Below are 18,860 nucleotides of genomic sequence, written 5' to 3' on the forward strand. Positions count from 1 at the left end.
CAACCTTCAGTTTTCTTATAGCTGCTTATAGCTATATATTTTTTCTCATAGCTACTTACAGCTATTGTGTTTTCCATGTTTTTTACTACAAAACCTTTCTTGTACCAGAAGAATCCAGGTACTCTATAAAACTAAAACTCTAAGACTGGGTACACACAAAGTTCTTAGCAAGGAATACATACTATGCAAATTTGAAAAAGATGGGGATCAAAGAAAACAGTTTTTCGTATCAGTTATTCAGTCGCTGGGATTTCAGGTTTTATATTACCCTATCCTGTATTACAAGTGGTCTCTGAGAAAAAAAATTAAGACCAATAGGACACAATATGATTATTTAGTCAATATATATGCATATGGGCCAGTATAGGTAAATAGATAAAACACCCTTCCAAAACTGTTCAAACAGCTTATCTCACAACTGCAGTTTCTCTCAAACTGTGTTTAAAACATTTTTTTTTTTTAAATAATGCTGACAAGAGAGAGGCTCCTAAAAATTGCAGAAGTTATTGCTTCCAAGTTTTCCAAATCCCCAGGGAAAAGCATGAAGAGTATAGTTATCAAGATAGCACAAGGAAATTAAATCACTCATGTATGGCCTCACCTTCCTTCCAACTTTGGTATTGCCACTCATCTGAGCCATAATGAGCTACTTCAGCTTGCTAACTGAGCAGAAGATTATACATTTTGGTTAGTCTCCTGACAGCTTAACAAACCAGCCCAGCTCACAGAGAGATCTAAGAACTAGCATGAAAGTGCAGCCATGGCAGCAAAAACTCAGATAACCTCAATGTAAAAATATGTTTTAATGGAGTCAAACTACTCTGGAAGCTTATTTTCACAGATAAGAGTTCACATAAGATTACCTGAAAGCACTAGCACAGTACATCAAGGAGCAGATCAGCTGGCATACTTCCTTTTAAAAAGCTTTGTTGAAATTCATTTGCCCATTCTTCTGGTCCCATCCTGACTTGTTATTACCATTAGATCTGTACATTTACATATCCAGTTCAGGCTAGGGATGAGAACTGACAATCATGCTTCTGTCACATTATAGAGCACAAGACATTTATTTTTGCTCCATATTCATACATTCTCTGGAATCAAATCTGGCAGTAAAAGGCTAATGCTCATCTTTTTTTATAAAATAAGTAAACCAGCAGAATAAACTTCTACTAAACTTCATGGTTTGCATCACATGACTGAATAGTTTCTGACTGGTACATGGAGCCTCAAACACAAAACCCCCACAAACAACCCCCACCCACAAACCCCATGTACTTAAGCCCCAGGAGAAGATAATGATTGGATTCTAAATTCCACCATTTCTCAGAATGCTTGCTCTGACTGCAGAACTTCTGATTTAGAATTCACCTCTTTAAAAAGCACATAAAGACAGCAGCAAACAGGCTTTAAGTTTGTTTCTGATCATTACTACCTTGCAGTGCAGCTGAGACGACCCAACTGCTCACAGCCGGGGGAGAAGACATTCTATGCCTTCTCCCAAAACTATGTTGCTCTTGCACTTAACAGGTTCCTCTATTATCCACTTTGGCACACTAATTTAGCAAAAAGACGTCTTTTTTCTTCAGGCAAAAGTGAAATCCAACCAGTTAATCAAATTTACTCAGAAAGCAAGATCAACAAATGCCAGAGCTGACTGCTGTGTCTTTCAGTGCCTTCCTTTGCAAAACCATGGATGCGGATAAGGGAGCTTTATGTAGCAAAAAGCCACTGGACTGGCTCAGTTCTATCATAAAATTGTACACAACACACTGAACTATAGGAGATGACAGCTGTTAGAAAATAACAACCCTTCATGACTGTCTTGTGTTCATCACATTTTTTCCACTGCATTGTCTGTGCTCACTAGATCCCCTAACTGCCCAAGGGGAGCAGTGAAGGGCTTCTAAATTATTTTCTAAAGGTTTCTGATCTGCTCTAAAAAGAGACAAAACTATCTGACAGCAAATGCCATGCTCCTCACACTAACATTCCTATCAGTGCTAGAACTATGTAGCAAAACGCTACTCTGTATTTAAGAGTCAACACACCTGGTGTTTAAAAAAAAAAAAAGCCCACAAAACCCACACCACACCACCCTACTGAGATTCCAACCCATTAAAAACACTCCCAGAAAAAAATAAATGTTAGTTTTCAAAACTGCACGAAAGTTATGTTCAAACAGGTTCCCTTTCAGAAAGTTACACAATCCTACAACATTTGAGTTGGGGTGACCAGAAATGATTGTATAAATCAAGATAAAACTACCATTTTGTAAGAGTACTTCTATATTTAAGGTACTTAGTTCACTTCTGCAAACATATTCTATTCCTTTATTTATGAGTTCCTAAGAAATGTGCAAGATCTTTCTGTGGTGGGTTGACCTTGGCTGGATGCCAGGTGCCCACCAAGCTACTGTGTCACTCCCCTCCTCAGCAGAACAGGGGCAGGTGGAGAAAATGGGAAAAAAAACACAACCTTGTGGGTCAAGACAAACACAGTTTAATGCAGCACTAGCAAAGGTTGCATGCGTGGAAGAAAAGGAAAACAAAAGATGTTATTCTCTACTTCCCATCAGCAGGCATGGGGATGCCCGGGAAGGTGGACTTTAGTACACATAGCGGTTGCTCTGGAAGACAAACATTGTAAATAATGAATGCCCCCCCTTCCTCCTCCTTTCTCTTAACTTTATGTCTGAGCAGACATCATATGGTGTGGAATAGCCCTTTGGTCACTTTGGGTCAGCTGTCCTGGCTATGTCCCCTCCTGAGATCTTGCCCACCCCCAGCCTGCTGGTGAGGATGGGGGGAAGGTTGGGCAGACAGCCCTGATGCTGTGCGAGCGCTGCTCTGCAGTAGCCAAGACACTGGTGCGTTATCACCACCTTTCCAGCTACCAACACAAGCGCAGCACGAGGAGGGTGCTATGGTCCTCAGCCAGACCCAACACACTTTCTTTAATGCAATTCTGTATTTAAAATTTGGACCACCTCTCCCAGATACCCTGATCAGTCAACAGACGTCAGAGGGGCAGAACAACAAGCTGTGCACATCTTAACTATAAATGTCTACTAGAGCTTTTTGCAACAAAGGATTACCACATCACTATTTCCTAGCTTGGAAAAAAACAAAAAAAAACCAAAAAAAAACAAACCACCAAACAAAAACACACCAAAAAGACCCCACTAAACTGCTTCTATTGCCCTGGCATACATGATTAACATTTTATCCTCAATACTTCAATTGAAGTCACTACTGAATGCTCTATTGGAAAACCACTGTTGATAAAATTTCTGGTGACATGGAATACTTTAAAAATTAACACAGTGGATAAAAAAAACAACCCTTACCTTTATAATTACAGTCCTAGAAACTACCAGCAAAATGACATAAATACTAATGCCGTTCTGAGCATTCCCTCATGCACTTTTGCCTTGGTCATGCTATATAACCTTCACACAATACAAATCTACCTAGCTTGAAGAACAAAACAAGCGTGTAAGATTGGGCTTTCTTTCCACTAAAACAACTGCAAGAACTTCTACCTATCAGGTAATGACAGTCTGGATCTTTTGGAAATTAAGGTTGCAAGTATAAAGTAAAAAATTCTTGTTCTTCCCACCACTTCAAATATTCTAGAAGGCACAACCTAAGTTGTATGTTAATGGTGCATACACTTGCAGTTGTCTCTAATTGAGGCAATACATAAAATATTTGCTAAAAAAACTTTGAAATACTCCTTCATGGAATCTGAATATTTCATTTACAGAACTTGGACAATGAAACAACATCTTTCTGTTCTAGTTTGCAGCTCTTCAGAAATAGGAAATCACAGAAACTACCCCCATTCTTCAGCGGACTACCAGACCTCAAGTGTACCTTCTGGAACAAACTGGCAATTGAGAGAAATGCATCTAGCCTTTTACCACCACGGGCCTGCCAAATACTGTTCTCCCCAGTTCCACTTCCTGATGGGACCACTAACCAGCTTCAGACAAATGCAGACAGGTTGTTTTAGTTCCCTGTAACAGGCATCCATCAGCTAAAACCTCTCAGTTCCAAGTGAAGGGGATTAAAGCAGTCAGGAGTTTTTATCACTGGCTGAGCTGTAGGACTGGTAAACTCCACTCAGTAGGCTGTGACTAACCACTAGGTACAGCATTGCATCCAGCACAGCTGTTTGCAATGATAGACTAAGGGTCTCCATGTGAAAATATAGCTGGGTTCATAAAGATTAAAAAACAAAATAAAAGCAACCTCACCCCCAACCTCTTTTCAGTTTCTCCGGAAAGCTTACCTCACTATGGATTTTACTGAAGAATACCTCCCAACCCCCCAGAACCATACACAGGAACTGTCAAACACTATCTACCAAGTTTTCACAAAGAGTTGAAGTAAACGTATTTCACCTAAAACAAACAACACCCAGTCATGCTTACATATACCAATGGGCTTTAATTTAGAAGTTTAAGCATGAAACTGGACTACAGAAACTGGTAGCTATTAGATATTCATTAAATTAACAGTGAATTTAATACCTTGGAACAATGAGAGAAGAATAAAGTCAGAATTAGTAAATAAATTAAGCAGGAGAGTCTACTTTCATACATATGCAGCTACTTCAGACATCACATTCTAAACTATTAATAGCAGCAAGCAGTACACTATCCCACAGCACACATTAGAAGTTTCAGCTACGCTTTCATCCAGAATATCTATAACCTGAAAAAACACCGGGGTGGGGTGGGAGCAGAGAGAGGAAAAAAAAAGGGGGGGGGGGGGGGAGGAGGAAATCTTCAGTATCCTTTAGTAGCACAAACAACTTTCCAGCCAACTCCCCTTTATTGCTCCAGTGATGGACCTGCTTTTGCTACTATGTCAAGACACAGTTCCACAGCTGGCAATGCCAGATCACCCACTAGTACAGAGATTTAATCAGCATCAAGACAGAACACACAACCGCACTTATGTCAAATTTGACAGAGCACACTGGCTATAATAAATCACATTTTTAAACAATTCACATGGACATACTCCTTCAAATACAGCTGGGAGTCCAAGCTACCTGCACATCAAATGATTCTTTACTGTGTAATAGGCAAGAGTGGGATAACCTACACTCTGCTCTTCTCCCTGCTGCTTGTAAGAGGGAGCCATAAACCTGATTTTTCATAGATTGGCTCACAACCTGAAGTGTGAGGTTTTCTGTTACATCCCAAACTATTTTTTATAATAATTGTCTATTACAGCATCATTGTTTAACCCCAGCTGGTAATTAAGTACCACGCAGCCGCTCGCTCACTCCCCCCTCACCCAGAGGGAAGGGGAGGAGAGTTGGAAAGGAAAGTAAAACTTGAGGGCTGAGGTAACAATTTAATAGTTGAAATAGAATGAAAATGAAAGAACAATAATAACAGTTATGACAATAACAGTTATAATGAAAAAGGGAAGGGAAAGAATAAAATCCAGAGGGAAAGGAAGAAGGAACACGTGGTGCACAATGCAGCTGCTCACCACCCGCTGACTGATGCCCAGCCAGTGCCCGAGCAACGACCTGCCTGCCCCGGCCAGCCCCCGGGTATATACACCAGGCAGGGAGTCCCATGGTATGGAATGCCGCCTTGGCTAGGTCAGGTCAGCTGTCCTGGCTGTGTCCCCTCCCCCCTCCTTGTGCCTCTCCAGCCTCTTTGCTAGCAAGGCCTGAGGAACTGAAAAGTCTCAGATCAAAGCCAAAACAAAGTACCATACTAGCTCCTTAAGAAGATAATTAACTCCATCCCAGCTGAAACCAGGACGTATAGTATCAATACCAACATTCAGTTTCTCTTAAAAACTCCCTTACCTCTTGGCTTCAATCACTCCTGGAAGTTACACCCGTACCAGGAGCCTTTTACCATAGTTACACCAGCACACCCCATACTACCAGCACGCTCCCCAAAACCACCATAAAAACAAACTTTAATACAGACCCAAGAACAATTATATCAATAAATTACACATTAACAAGCTAGGATACTGTCAGGGATACTGTTCTTCTTCATTAAAAGAGCTATGTCAGGAAAAGTCTGTAGCAGAAACGATTTTGAATGAATGAGTTACCTTTTGCTCACTGACGTTCAGCTAACAGAAACTGAAAAAAAGATATGTATAGCATGGTAACAAAAAGAAAAGCTCTCAAATCCCATTTAACAGCTTCAGGCTGGCAGAAAAATTAGTGTTTTTTAATGACAGGGAAAGGAAGAGGGATGTCAGCCTTGCAAATTCAAAGCCATAACACAATTTCTCCTGGGGCAAGGAAAGGAAGAAATAAAAAAATCCAAAGAGAAACACAGAAAATAACAGGTTCCTTTCAGCCTGAACAATTCAGAAGGCATCTTGCCCTTGACAAAAGAAAGCAAGAAACTGAAATACTGTACTAACAACAAAAACACACCATACACCCACAAAAAGAGCATAAAACAACCAAAACCTTAAACAGGCCCTGAAATGGGCAATACACAAAAGAGAGAGGGAAGACAGCAAGGGCATGTGAAATGCTAACATATTCTAAAAAGATATTCCTGTGGAATTAAGTTTTTGGAAGACATTGTTCTCTGAAAAAAACTACTTTTTAAAAAACATCATCTATACTTTTGTTTGCCAGTTACCCTGCTGATATCACATACTCTTTTGCCTAGCAAAATACTCTGTGAATATGCATACAAAAAATGGGTGACTTACTATTGGGAACCTACTGTCAATAAGTATTACCAGGTTTACTGTAATTATATGGTAATTACCTGAGGTTGATCACAGTAACCTGGCTCCAAAAAACAGAAGTATTTCTAGTAACCTGCCTATTAATGAAGTTGGACACAGGAATTTTGCCTACAAAAGAACTCCATCACTACCGTTAGTAGTGGAATGCAGCAATTCAATAGTAAACCACACTTTTTTTGTTTTAAATCAGAAACGTTACTACACACATAGTAAAAGCACAGTTTCCAATAATGATAAAAACATGATTCTTCAAGGCAAATAGACATTTTCAGTGAAAAGCAATACGTGTTCTTCCAGTAACTACAAAAGCATTCAGCTGCTGCTGTGGAACTCAATCTCCTCAACCATGCACTACCGAATGTACAGTGAGCCCACACTGAGAAAACCGTACCTTCTTTAAAAGGGTTTGATACATCTTGATATTTCTGTTAATTGAAACTTCTGCTCTCTTAGAATTACAGGTACGTTCCACTTCTTTGAACTGTTTTCCAACCAAGTTTCAATGTACTTCAGTAAAACTCAAATCCATAATTCTATATATCAGTAGTATTCATAAAGCTACATTTACTATACGCTATTTTTTCTACATGGCCCATACACATTGATCAGGATGGCGAATAAGGTACTAAGCAATTCTAGCATGTATGGATGAAACAGCCATATAATGCAAGTATAATATTTTCCACAGAATCATTCTAGTCATCACTGATTTAGTCACATAAAACCAAGTAGATGCATCTCTATCAGTGATAAAAGAATACAGGACTTTATTAAAGCTACTCAGTACAGACAGATGATACCAGAAGAAAACAGAAAACAGAGACCCCAGAGCACTCTGTGCTTCCAAAATTAATCACGCACAACCCCTCAAAAACAACAGTGATCTTGAATGCTTTCTGCCCCATTTTGCTGAAGTATGCATTGTGTCAGATCAATTGAATAGCGTCTTATTACTACTGTCCACAACTGGCAAAGCTGTAGGCAACAGCAATACAGGTTTGCAGGCTCATGAGGACTAACCTAAGATTACCTGTGGAAAATTTCTAGGAATAGAAGTTCAACAAAAACAGGTCTGACATAATCATGTAAAAATCCATTTCCATTATTTATCCCAAAAGAAACAAAACAAGACAACTAACTATAGGAATTAGTAAGAAAAGAGATGAGTAGCAGTAAATTTTCACAGCTCAAGTAAACAGCTGTACATCAATGAACACATATAGAACAAATTTATTCAATGTGTTCAATGTTTATCATAATTTGGATTATATTATTACTATCATAATAATTATTAATTTGGAGCCAGTTTTGCTATAATCCTAAATGTTAGAAAATTATCATCTTGCATGAATTAAAGAAATTGCCTGTACTCAGCAGAGCTTCTAAGAAGTGAATGGGCTATTCTGCTTCTTTTCAGGACTTAGGTTTTTACACATATATAACATGATAAATTTGATTATGTAACTGGTTAACTTCTTTTGCCTTTTACAATATTTAAAAATTAAAGAAAAATAAAGCACACGTTGGAAGACTTCACGGAGGTGGTGCAATTCTAGGAAGCACACTGAAGGTAAAGTTTGCATTTCATCAGTTTTGGGTTTTTTTCTTATGAAGACATACCACTTGCTGAGGAACATTTCTTGGCAGGAGCCAAGAAACAGTCATAGCAGTGTGGAAGTTACAAACTTTCATCTTAATACTTACCTTTTAGTTAAAGCTATATACACATATAACTAAAGTAATATTCCTTTACAGAATTACATTGGTGGTAATCTCTATTTATTTCACATAAGTGAAATTATACATTTGTTAGTCCAACAGACACAGTTCTGAACTAAAGTTAGGCTGCATGAAAACAACTTTGATAGGGATTTCCTTTATATTTTAATCTAGTCACAGCCATAAACATTCTATATATAGCTTATGAGAAACTATGTTAATACAGCAGAAGCTTCAGTCATTTATTGCAATCTAGCATGCACATTTTGGCAGAGGGAAAAAGGTCCAGAGGGCTGAAGGGGTATTTATATCTTTAGGGTAGGGCACAAAGACTAGTGTTTAAAAAAAAGCAGTAATTTCACTGAAGACGGAACACAGATTTACAGAAGCAGGTATTTTTACTTTTACTTTCAAATTCATTATGCATATTCATAACATGAAGACATTGTCAGTTATGTACCAGCAGTAATACTTGAAAATTATGAATTCTAAATAGAATGACAGTTGCATGTTGACCTGGTTTTTTGGTAGTAGTTCTAGTTGCCCTGTGTTAAAATTTGCATTCAATACAACTTAAGCTGCTTCATGTCATACTTTTGAGTTCAGCTGCCAAATACAGCACAACAGGTCCTCAAAGGAAAAGAGCTTACTTTATACTTGCATGTTTAGGGGGCAGGCAGACTACCAACTCAGAAAGGAAAGGCCATAAGCACATGTACGGCCCACTACCCATCAGCTCCCACTTTTGAGGCTGAGCCCACCTCAGAAGCACATGGTGCTATCCAGTTCTCTACCTTTCACATACATCCTACCAGGGGCATTCACAAAACAGAGGTGGCCAGCTTCATAAGGAAGGAGAGGTAATAATACCACTTTGCCTTACAAGGCCCCAACCTACATTTAATTCAAAACAAAAAGAAAGAAGTGTACTTAAGACACCAGCAAATCATAATAAAGCTTTTAATATATGAACAATATTAAAGTTTATATAGTTTGAGGGGTGGGAAGTAATTTTTATAGATTTAGGCATTAGTAGTTGGGATGTCATGAACATGCATCTGATTTACTAACACATTAAAATGGCTTAAACCACAAACCTTGATGCAGGAATAAAAGATCTCAGCATAACAAAACTGCAAAAGTGACATCAGTTAATTCAATGTGTTTCAGTTGCTGTTGTTTTCACACTAAGGATGCCAAGACCTCAAATTTGACTCTCCAGCAGAGTGAGCATTCCAAGTGTATAACTTCATAACTTCAAATAACTGCAATTCTAGGTTTTATTAATTATATTTGTAAATGTGAGACATTACTAACAGAACAAATAGCTCTATTATCAAGGCATCCTCACCTAAGTCCTCCCCTTCCTTTATCCTGCCTCTTGGATAACCAGAAGGAAGTGAACTAATTGCTCCTAGTAATTTTGAGTTCTACCAATTCTGTTCCATAATGCATCAGATTATTTACTGAAGGCAGCCTTTTAGACAGGACTCTTCCTGTGATGGTCAACAGCCTCCAGGATCTGTTTAGTTTTTACTCACTTCTAACCACGCTCATGGCCACTCCTCTCTCACCTCCTTCCCTGCTCCCCACTGTCACCTCTTTTGTCTTACCCTTCTCAGAAAAGCAGCAGAGGGAAATGCAGCTGCCATTAACTATCTGACTCATCAGAGCTGTTCCACCCGTTGACCAGCATCCACGGAGAAGCTCTTTCTCACAAATACAAAACTAGCATGTTTTTCTGATTCTGTGCTATCTCTCATTACCAAAGTTCATGCCTCACTGAAAACCTCCATTCCTCATCTCCTGCAGTCCAACTTCCAAATGACCTCTTCACTCTTCTGATTTTTTATGCAGCAATACCCTAAACATTCTAAAGTTGTATAAGGTACACCAGTAATGAAGTGTAAGAGCCAAAACGTGTATGTCAGTAAGCATTAGCACATAGAGTAGTTAAGACTGGATACATGCACACATAGAATATAGTCCAAATCTGAGAGAGATTCCAATTGGACTAACTTTGCAAGCAAAGATGCAACACTTAGTTTGTTTCACTCTGCCTCTGCATTTTCATGCAAATAAGATCATCTTGAGTACAGTTGCAGGCATGGAATTACTAATTAATGGTCATAAAAATTGCACTAATGAAGAAGCTTGCTCCACTACAGACACAAATGTTGTTAGACTATGGAACAGTGAAGGCATAAGCAAGTTCAGTAAAAAAACCTACCAAACAACCCAAAAAAAATCCACAAAAAAAGCTCCCACAGAACAAGTTTTAAGTAATTAAAATACCTCCACCGAAAAGATCCTCAAAAAATAGTTATCACACCAACACAAAACTATACTATAAACCCACTCACTAAACCACACTGCAGTTCCAAAAGAAAGTTTGTGTAAATTGCTTAAAATTCATTTCAGAAATTTGCACCAATATTAAGGGCATAAATTCACTAGTCTATACTATATCTAAGGATAATTTCATTGTTACAAACAAGACCATTGCTAACTCAAGAGTTTAGTTATATCAGACACCGCATGTCCAGTTGTGCCTAACCATAAGAAAAACCATACAGGAATTAAACAGTTAAACAGCTCCTCAAATGACATCCAAGCAGTTTTGGTGAAGGGTGGAAATGCACAGGCTGACTTCGGTTTAAAAGTTAACTCCTTATAGGCAACCTTTATATGTGAATGAAACATAAATGAGATATTAAATGGTTCAACTGTCTTCCCATATGCTTTAGTATATGAAATGCTAGATTATGAATTGTGATAATTAGCAAAAAAACTGAGAATTTTATTACTATTTCAATTTTGTACAAAACAATTGAGGCAGGAAACCAGTAAAGAGGGTTTAGAAAATATATCCATCATTTCAGAAACCACCAGGAATATTAATTGTGATTTAATAGTCTAAGGAATCAAGATTTTATCAGGCAAATCTTTCCAATTTCTCTTGTCAGAAGCTTAAAAAAATACAAAACACCAAACTTGTCCAGTACAAATTAACCCCACTAGTAAAAACATAAAAGCTATATAAAGCTAAAAAAGCTAAAGTAAAGGTGTAAGCACATAGGCTCAATCTCTGAAAGTTTTATTTTAAACCTGAGATTGTGTTGGCAGAGAGGAAAAAGGATTTCAAATACATAGTTTTTAAGCTATCTTTTAAAGTATGATGACGTAAGATATATTTTTTTTTCAGATAAAGGGACAGCAATGGGAGACTAGAGGAACCCAGCAGAGGGCAATATCTAGTCATGAAATGGCTTTCACTGGGTCTGCTTTAACAGTAAGAATGTAATGTGTGACCCAGATAACAAGAGTAGCATCAAGGACTTAGTTTAGCAAAGCTGTAAAGCTGTCTAAAACGGGTTATGTCATTGATTAGCAAACAGTTGTTCTAATATTTGCATGAAGGTCCTTTCCAACATGACTCAGCATGCACCCACCCACAGGCCAAAACAGAGATTCTTTATCTATATCAAATAACTAACACGATCCATTGTTATTCTTTCAGTTATACCCATAAGCGTATGTACATCAGCAATTGTACCAATCACCATGTATTTAGTAAAAAGAACTGCCATTAAGTTATTTTCCCACATTATTTTTATGACAGTCATATTTTAGCTTGCTATCCTCTATATGCTGTGGTACTCAAAAGTTCAAATTACTTAATATTTACACAAACATATATTCTACTTCAGTAAGAAGAAAAATCTTAGAAGTTTTTCAAGGAAGAAATTGTAAGTTATATGAATAAAACTGGACATTTTACTAAGACTGTGTTGGTATCCTGAGTAAAGGACACTCACTATTTTTACATGTATTGGGAAAAATGTTTTTGATTTACTCAAGCAAACTGCAAACACACAACTATCCAGTTACGAATAGTCACAAATGCACGGAAAGGAGGTGATTTTTCTTTGTGCAGTTTAAATGTCTAATGCAACATTTTTTTAAAAAAAGGAGATACTGAGTCTATCTAGATGTTAGACATCTTTTTTTAAAAAACCTAGTTTAAGCTTCCCATCCTTCTGAAATAAAAGAATTAATTTAGAGCTTAGAATTCTAAGTGTTGAAGGTTCCATTTGTTCCAAAATGCTAACTAGAAATGATTTAGTTACATACTTAAAGCACCACAGATTTTCAAAAAGGCTGTAAAACAGAAGCTCATGTTATTCAGAACCAGTTTGACAGCTTCACAGTCATAGGGTTTTGTACTGATTTTATTCAAAGTAGTATTTGAATTATATCTCATCAGTGTCTTCCAAATGACAAATACAAAGAAAAACACTCTTTCGGGCAGGATAGCATGTAGCAAAACCCTTCTGAGTACAGCTTAAATCAAGACCATTTTGAATGCTTTCCCCACAGCACCTTCTTGTCTCTCCACAATCTGTGCTGAGGCTTTCACAAGCTAATTGAGACAGCAAGGCAACAAAACCTAAGTGACATGAGTAGCTGAAGCTGATCTAGGACTTTTCATAAAGTTTTGGTCAGGATGAAATACAAGCTACAGTCTATGAAAAAACACGTAAGAGCAGGGAGACAGGGGAGGAAAGGTCTGTCAATAAAATGAAGCTGAACACTTTCACAGCACGTACTTAACACTGCCTTTAAGAAAGTTTTCCATAAGGCAAAACACAAACACTTAACAAATATGCATGTACTTCAACTCCACCAACTACTCAAAAGACCTGGAAATCCAGCTCTCTCACATGAGAAGCCTTTTCGTCCATGCTTAGATTTATGGTCCATCTACCTCCAACTGCTGAAACTGTGTGTGTTTTATCTATATTCAGGCTAAAATTTTCCAAGTATGTACAAAATAGTTTAGATAATGGGCTTATGCTTGATAACATCCTTGAATTTCAAACAAGCTCTTAAAACAAATAGAAGATTACAAAGTAGGCCACTTTTTTATCTCAGAAGGAAGGTGTTTAGCCTGTGTGGCAGAAAGACCTAAGTTGGGGCTTGTATTTAGAGACAGAGTTGTAAAATACCAGCAACAAAGACAGGAAAATGGTACAGGTAAAGCTCGGAGAAGAAACAAGAGTATCCTGCCTATTGCAAAGAACTGATGGTCTATAGGTAGTTTAAAAGTCATTTAGAAGCCAGATTGTTCTCAACCCAGCTGAAGCACATCTAAATTATTTGTGGTTTGCCAAGATGTTTTTAAGCAGGCAGAACAATCACAGTAGCAATTCCTTGTGCATAGGACAGGATGGAAAAATGCCCCACACAGAGTGCTTGCTGCCTCACAGAATACAGTATTTTACTTCTTTTGTTTTGTCTGATTACTTGCAGCTTCAAGAAGCCTGTGCTTACAGAGCTAACTTTATAAATACACGGAACAAACTTGAAGGAGTGTAAAATCCTAACAGCTTTTAAACTGACTTATTGGACAGGTTCTGGATAAGTGAACAATGTGACAGAAGCATAATAGAGAAAAGGGGAGAAGTAATACAGTCCTGAAGGTAAACTATACTAGATAAAAAACAGACAATTTTCCTCCACATGTTAAAAAAAAAACCAAACCAACCACCTCACAAGTGAGGAAACAGGCATCCAACAGGTCAGAGGTGAAGAGAAGCCTACCTGTGCAGTTTAACACACAAGTTTTCTAGATACAAACCTTAAGTTATACCAACTCCTATACGGAAAAAACAGTCTTTAAAACATTACTTATACATTCTACTTATGAATAAATTCCTTTATTACTCCTCTGAATGGCTCTTAATATCTAGGAGTTTCCACACAGGTTATGGTGATCCATCAATCCCTATCCCACTAAGCACAGAACAGACAGACATCAGCTTGATTTGGAATGGAGAAGAGTTGCTAAGGATTTAGGGGCAAGTATTACAAAACCTTATCTCACATTACAGAATCTTTTTGAATGGAGGATTTGGGGTGGGGGGGGTGGGGGGAGCTTTCAAACCAAACAAGAAGAAAAACCCCAATCCCCAGGAAAAATACAGTTAGTCCTTGCTTCATAACTCAGGGAGTTAGGCTGAACACACTCAAGACCATTTCTAGCCCCTCATTTTTAATATCAGCCTCTTTACAGCTGCATTCATGCACACTCAGAACCGCTTTTACCACCACTAAATGTTTGCAAACAGAAGTGAAAATCAAAGTTAAGAAAACAAGGCACTGACATAGAGCACTGTGCCATTTCTATTCAAAGAATGAAACCTATATAAATTCAAAGGAAAAGATCTTTTTCATGGGCAACGAAAGTCACACAAAGAAGCCAATTCACCCTTAGAGAACAGAATAGCTGGAAACGAGAAGTATGGATTTTACAGAAAAAAAATACTTGTTTGGGATCTAACTGCACTCCTTTAAAGACAGTAAAAGCACTTTCAAAAAAGGTTGCTTGTGACTACAAGCTGACTGTAGGTCAGTTGATTTCCACCCCCACCCCCCCTCAAGTACACAGTTTCAGCAAACGGAGGGGAGTTTGCCTTAATTTAGCCCTATTCACCCTCCCCTAAGCTCTTGAAGCCCTCAGTTGACAGGGAAGGAGATAAAAGCTTTAGCAGCCCATAGTTAGAGGAAAGTATTAGACACTGCTGCCTTAATTCTCATCTTTTCACACATAAGTTCTAACTGCTTAGTGACACGATCACTAATTTTAGAAGACATTAGTATTTTAGATAGGTATATCTATATCCTATACACATACGGTAATTTTAAGTAAAACCCAAATTATGGAAATGCAGAAATTAACTTCTGAATTAACTCCTTTTAATGATGTTACTGATCTGTCTCTCAAGTTACACAAGAGATTTAAAATGGCATGCTTTGGTAAAATTTCTTTTAACCTGAAACTATGCTTAATTACATCTTCTGCTCTGTATTCTCAAAAGAGATTAACACAATGAATCTCCAGGTAACCAATATAAAAATCAGCTAATTATATCAAAAATAGCTGTTTCTCTTCTTTAAAAAAATTTACTTGTTTCTCCCCAGAGCTCCAGCAGTAGCTACACAAACAACCTAGGTCCAGCTTCAAGCAGATGGAGTTGCAATATTGGAAGATGAATCAAACTGCAGCTTACAAATGTCCCATTTCCAGGACATACATATTTACATGTAAAATTAGACAATATAGGAGATTTTAGAAAGCAGGTAAGATACTTATTCAACAATAATACAACACTGACATACACAGTTTCTTTAGCACACATTAAAAAACAGCTACTTTCAAACTAAATTATTTGTTGTTAAAGGCACATATTTTTTTACATGATTTTTCAAAGAACTAGTGAGCCCAGGAAAGGAATTTCTGGGATGAAACTGAGACAGTTGACCTTAGTAAAAGTTTTGCTGTTGACTTCCTCAGGGCTAGCATTTCATTCCTGGCCTTCATGTAACCAAAACATTCTTTTTTTCTGAAATAAACAAGGATCAAGTTGAACTATAGCAAGAGCAGATTACATTCATAGAGCTAGGTAGAGTTAAATGTTATGTCTATAGCAAATCATTCCCTTCCCTCCTCCACAAAATACTGTAACACAGCTTCCTGGCAAGAGCAGTTCTTCTTGGCGAAGTCTTAAAAATCTGAATTCCTGCATACTATGTGGAAAGAACAAACCAAACAGACACATACACACACACGTCTGTGCATATAGCCATAAAAAGCCATCAGTACTTTCTCCACATGAGAAACTTCAGTTTCTCCAACATATCCATTCTAGTTCAGTTTATCATAGGCAATAACGTATCTTTCTGGACTGCTCTTTCAGAGTTGCAAGAGCTGCTCTATGCCCCAAAGTTTGTTGTAACCTTACCAAATTCCACTCTCTAAATCCCACACCCCCAAAGTTATGTTACCAAGTGCAGAGGACTCTCCCACCCCAAAAAAATCTGCCCAAGTTCTCCTTACAGAATCAGCAGTAAGGTACCACAATCAGCTTCAATACAAAGAAGTTTCTTCTGTTTTGCTATAATCTCAATCCCTCCATGATCCAGTGGATTGGGAGCAGAAATAAATCAGTGGTCCACATTCAGCCTAGACTGACCACTGAGGTAATTTCATTCCTCTGTGCTGAACTCTGTCAATCCCACTTACAAAGTTTCAGGGGTAAAAGAAGGGGAAAAAAGGCCCTGAAGACTTCAGCTTTTTGTATGGGGAAAGGTCTTTTTATATTTCAAGCCCCTCATGAAACTGAGGCAGTATAATTGTGCTTCTTAAACTTCTGCATTTAGTACCTGAAGCAATATTCTTGTCCCTTTCTTTGCCACCACCTTCAACAATATTCTGCCATGCAAATGCTCAACACGGGCTTTACTGGTTACTGATATGGGAATCCTGGTACGACTTACAGCTCTTTGCCTTTCTGTTTGCCTATAAGAGAGACCCTTTGGCTCCAATGACTGTCTAGCAAGACACAGCAAGATGCTTCATCGCTCTTCCCCACCATGCTGCAGTAACCACCAAACTGAAGTACCTTTGCTCCAAAACACAACACAGGCCCGACTCCTTTTCCCCTGCATCAACATGGGAAATAGCCAATCTTTATTTTAGACACTGCTGCCCCACAACTCGTATACTTACCAGATGGTACACTGGGACAAATCTTTGGTACAAATCTTTTTCCTCCATCACTTTTACCAGGCTAGCAACATCTCCTCCCTTCCCTGTATGCACACGCATCGACTCAATCCTGTCTCTCAGCAGACAGTCTTCTCTTCCAGCACCCCACCACTTTCATTACAGAACCAGAGCCCTTTCTCTCACCATTCACGCCTCGGGCCAGGCTCTCACTGGGCTGTCGCTGCCCTACAGACGGGAGGGCCCGCGTCTAGAGCGCACCCTGGCCCGGCTCCCCCGCAGCTCCCCTTCTGCCCCTGTCAGAAGATAACTCCTACCCGCTCCGGTCGCTCCCCTCAGAGGCAGCTCGCCCCCCACCCCCCGAGAAAGGAGACCCCCCCCCCCGGCCCTTGCCGGGCCACCTCCCGAGCACGAGCCCAACGCTCCGCTCTCCCGCCCCAGGCCCACCGGGCCCCCCTCACAGACCTGTGGATCCAGCCATCTTGTCCAAACCCCCCCGCACCGGTCCGGGCCTGCACGCGATGCGCGTCACTTCCGCTTGACGCACCCCGTCACTTCCCACAGGGCAACCGCAGCTCCGGAGCGCGGAAGCGCGCGCGGGAAAGGGACGGGGCGGGAGAGCGCACGAGCGTCGGGGGCGGGACCAAGGCGAGGGGGCGGAGCTAGAGAGGCCGATGGGGCGGGCCCAACCGCCAGCCTCCTGCGCGGCCGCCCAGCGGCGCTGTCCCGCCAAGCCTTGGGCCCCCGAGCCGCCCCGCGGCGGTCTGGCCGCTCCCGTGTCACCGTGTAAGGCAGCCGGGCTTAGCTTTGCAACTGCGTGGTCTGTGTCAGTGCAGTCACCACGGCGAGATCGCTGAACAGCCCTGGCTGTGTCGTTTTATGCCAAGAGGGAAAGAGTCGTTTACAACTTAGGGTCGCTGAGGAGACCCCCGTGTAGGTAGCTAGTGAAACAAACCTGGATCCTCCTGGGACTCTCCATACAAGGGAAGCAAATTAAGCTTGAGTGATCGGTCAGCTGTGACTATAGGGTCGACTATTGTTTGAGACCCCTTAGAAGACTGTGATACCTGCAAGGAGCATGCGCGACGCTTCATTAACATAGTACCGCCTAGTAAATGAATATGTATGATTTTCCGGGAAACGTAACGCGGAAACATACGTGTGGACTATATCATTTCGGTTGAACGAAACCTACGGCATGCGCGTTAGGTGGGGCGATCCCCCGCGCATCCAGCGCTGCAGTAAAGGAACGCCTGCTTCTTGATGCTACACTGCCATTAAGGAGTTTTCTTATTTCCGATTTCGGTGGCTCCCGGGAGTCAACGCCGAGCTTCCCCCCGCCCTACCCGGGAACCATCCCTGCAGGCCGGCACCGCGCCCGGGTCTCGCCGGCAGCTGCCAACCGGCACCTCCCGTGCGGGGAGCGGCGGGCCGGGCCCGTGGGGGCAGTGGGCGCCCGGGGCAGCTGGCGGGCGCCTGGCACAGAGCCAGCGCCGGCAGCCACCGAGTGGGAGCAGCCGCCGCAGGCTCCGTGACGTTGCAGCGAGGACTCAGCCTGAGCACTGGGCTGCCGCTAGCAGCAGCTTCTCACAGAAACGACTGTCCCCCACACACCTCACTAACGAGCGACGACACCCGTAGGCTGTTCTTAACATCGTATTTTATGAATAGACTTCATTATTTGCTTTACAGTTTATACAAAGAGAGCCTTAAAATCATTTACAGATTCTTCTGGTAGGGATCGACAAGCAAGGTTGCAAAATATTTTTCCCTCCGGCTAACCTGAAACACCTCCACCAACGAGGAGTCACTAC

At 40.2% G+C, this 18,860-nt stretch overlaps 1 protein-coding gene across 3 annotated transcripts in view; it reads right to left on the reverse strand.

Annotated features, from left to right (window-relative positions):
- Positions 1 to 17,670, reverse strand: part of UBE2V2 (ubiquitin conjugating enzyme E2 V2) — a 29,590-nt gene extending 11,920 nt beyond the window's left edge. For all 3 annotated transcript variants that reach the window (XM_055704302.1, XM_055704301.1, XM_055704303.1), the window contains exon 1: positions 17,512 to 17,670. In XM_055704302.1, coding sequence (XP_055560277.1) covers positions 17,512 to 17,527 — 16 coding nt within the window. In that variant the 5' untranslated portion in view covers positions 17,528 to 17,670. The remainder of the gene's footprint in view (positions 1 to 17,511) is intronic.
- Between the last annotated feature and the right edge of the window lie 1,190 nt (positions 17,671 to 18,860).

Source organism: Falco cherrug, chromosome 3 (genome assembly GCF_023634085.1).
Source record: "Falco cherrug isolate bFalChe1 chromosome 3, bFalChe1.pri, whole genome shotgun sequence".
NCBI classification, from domain to species: domain Eukaryota; kingdom Metazoa; phylum Chordata; class Aves; order Falconiformes; family Falconidae; genus Falco; species Falco cherrug.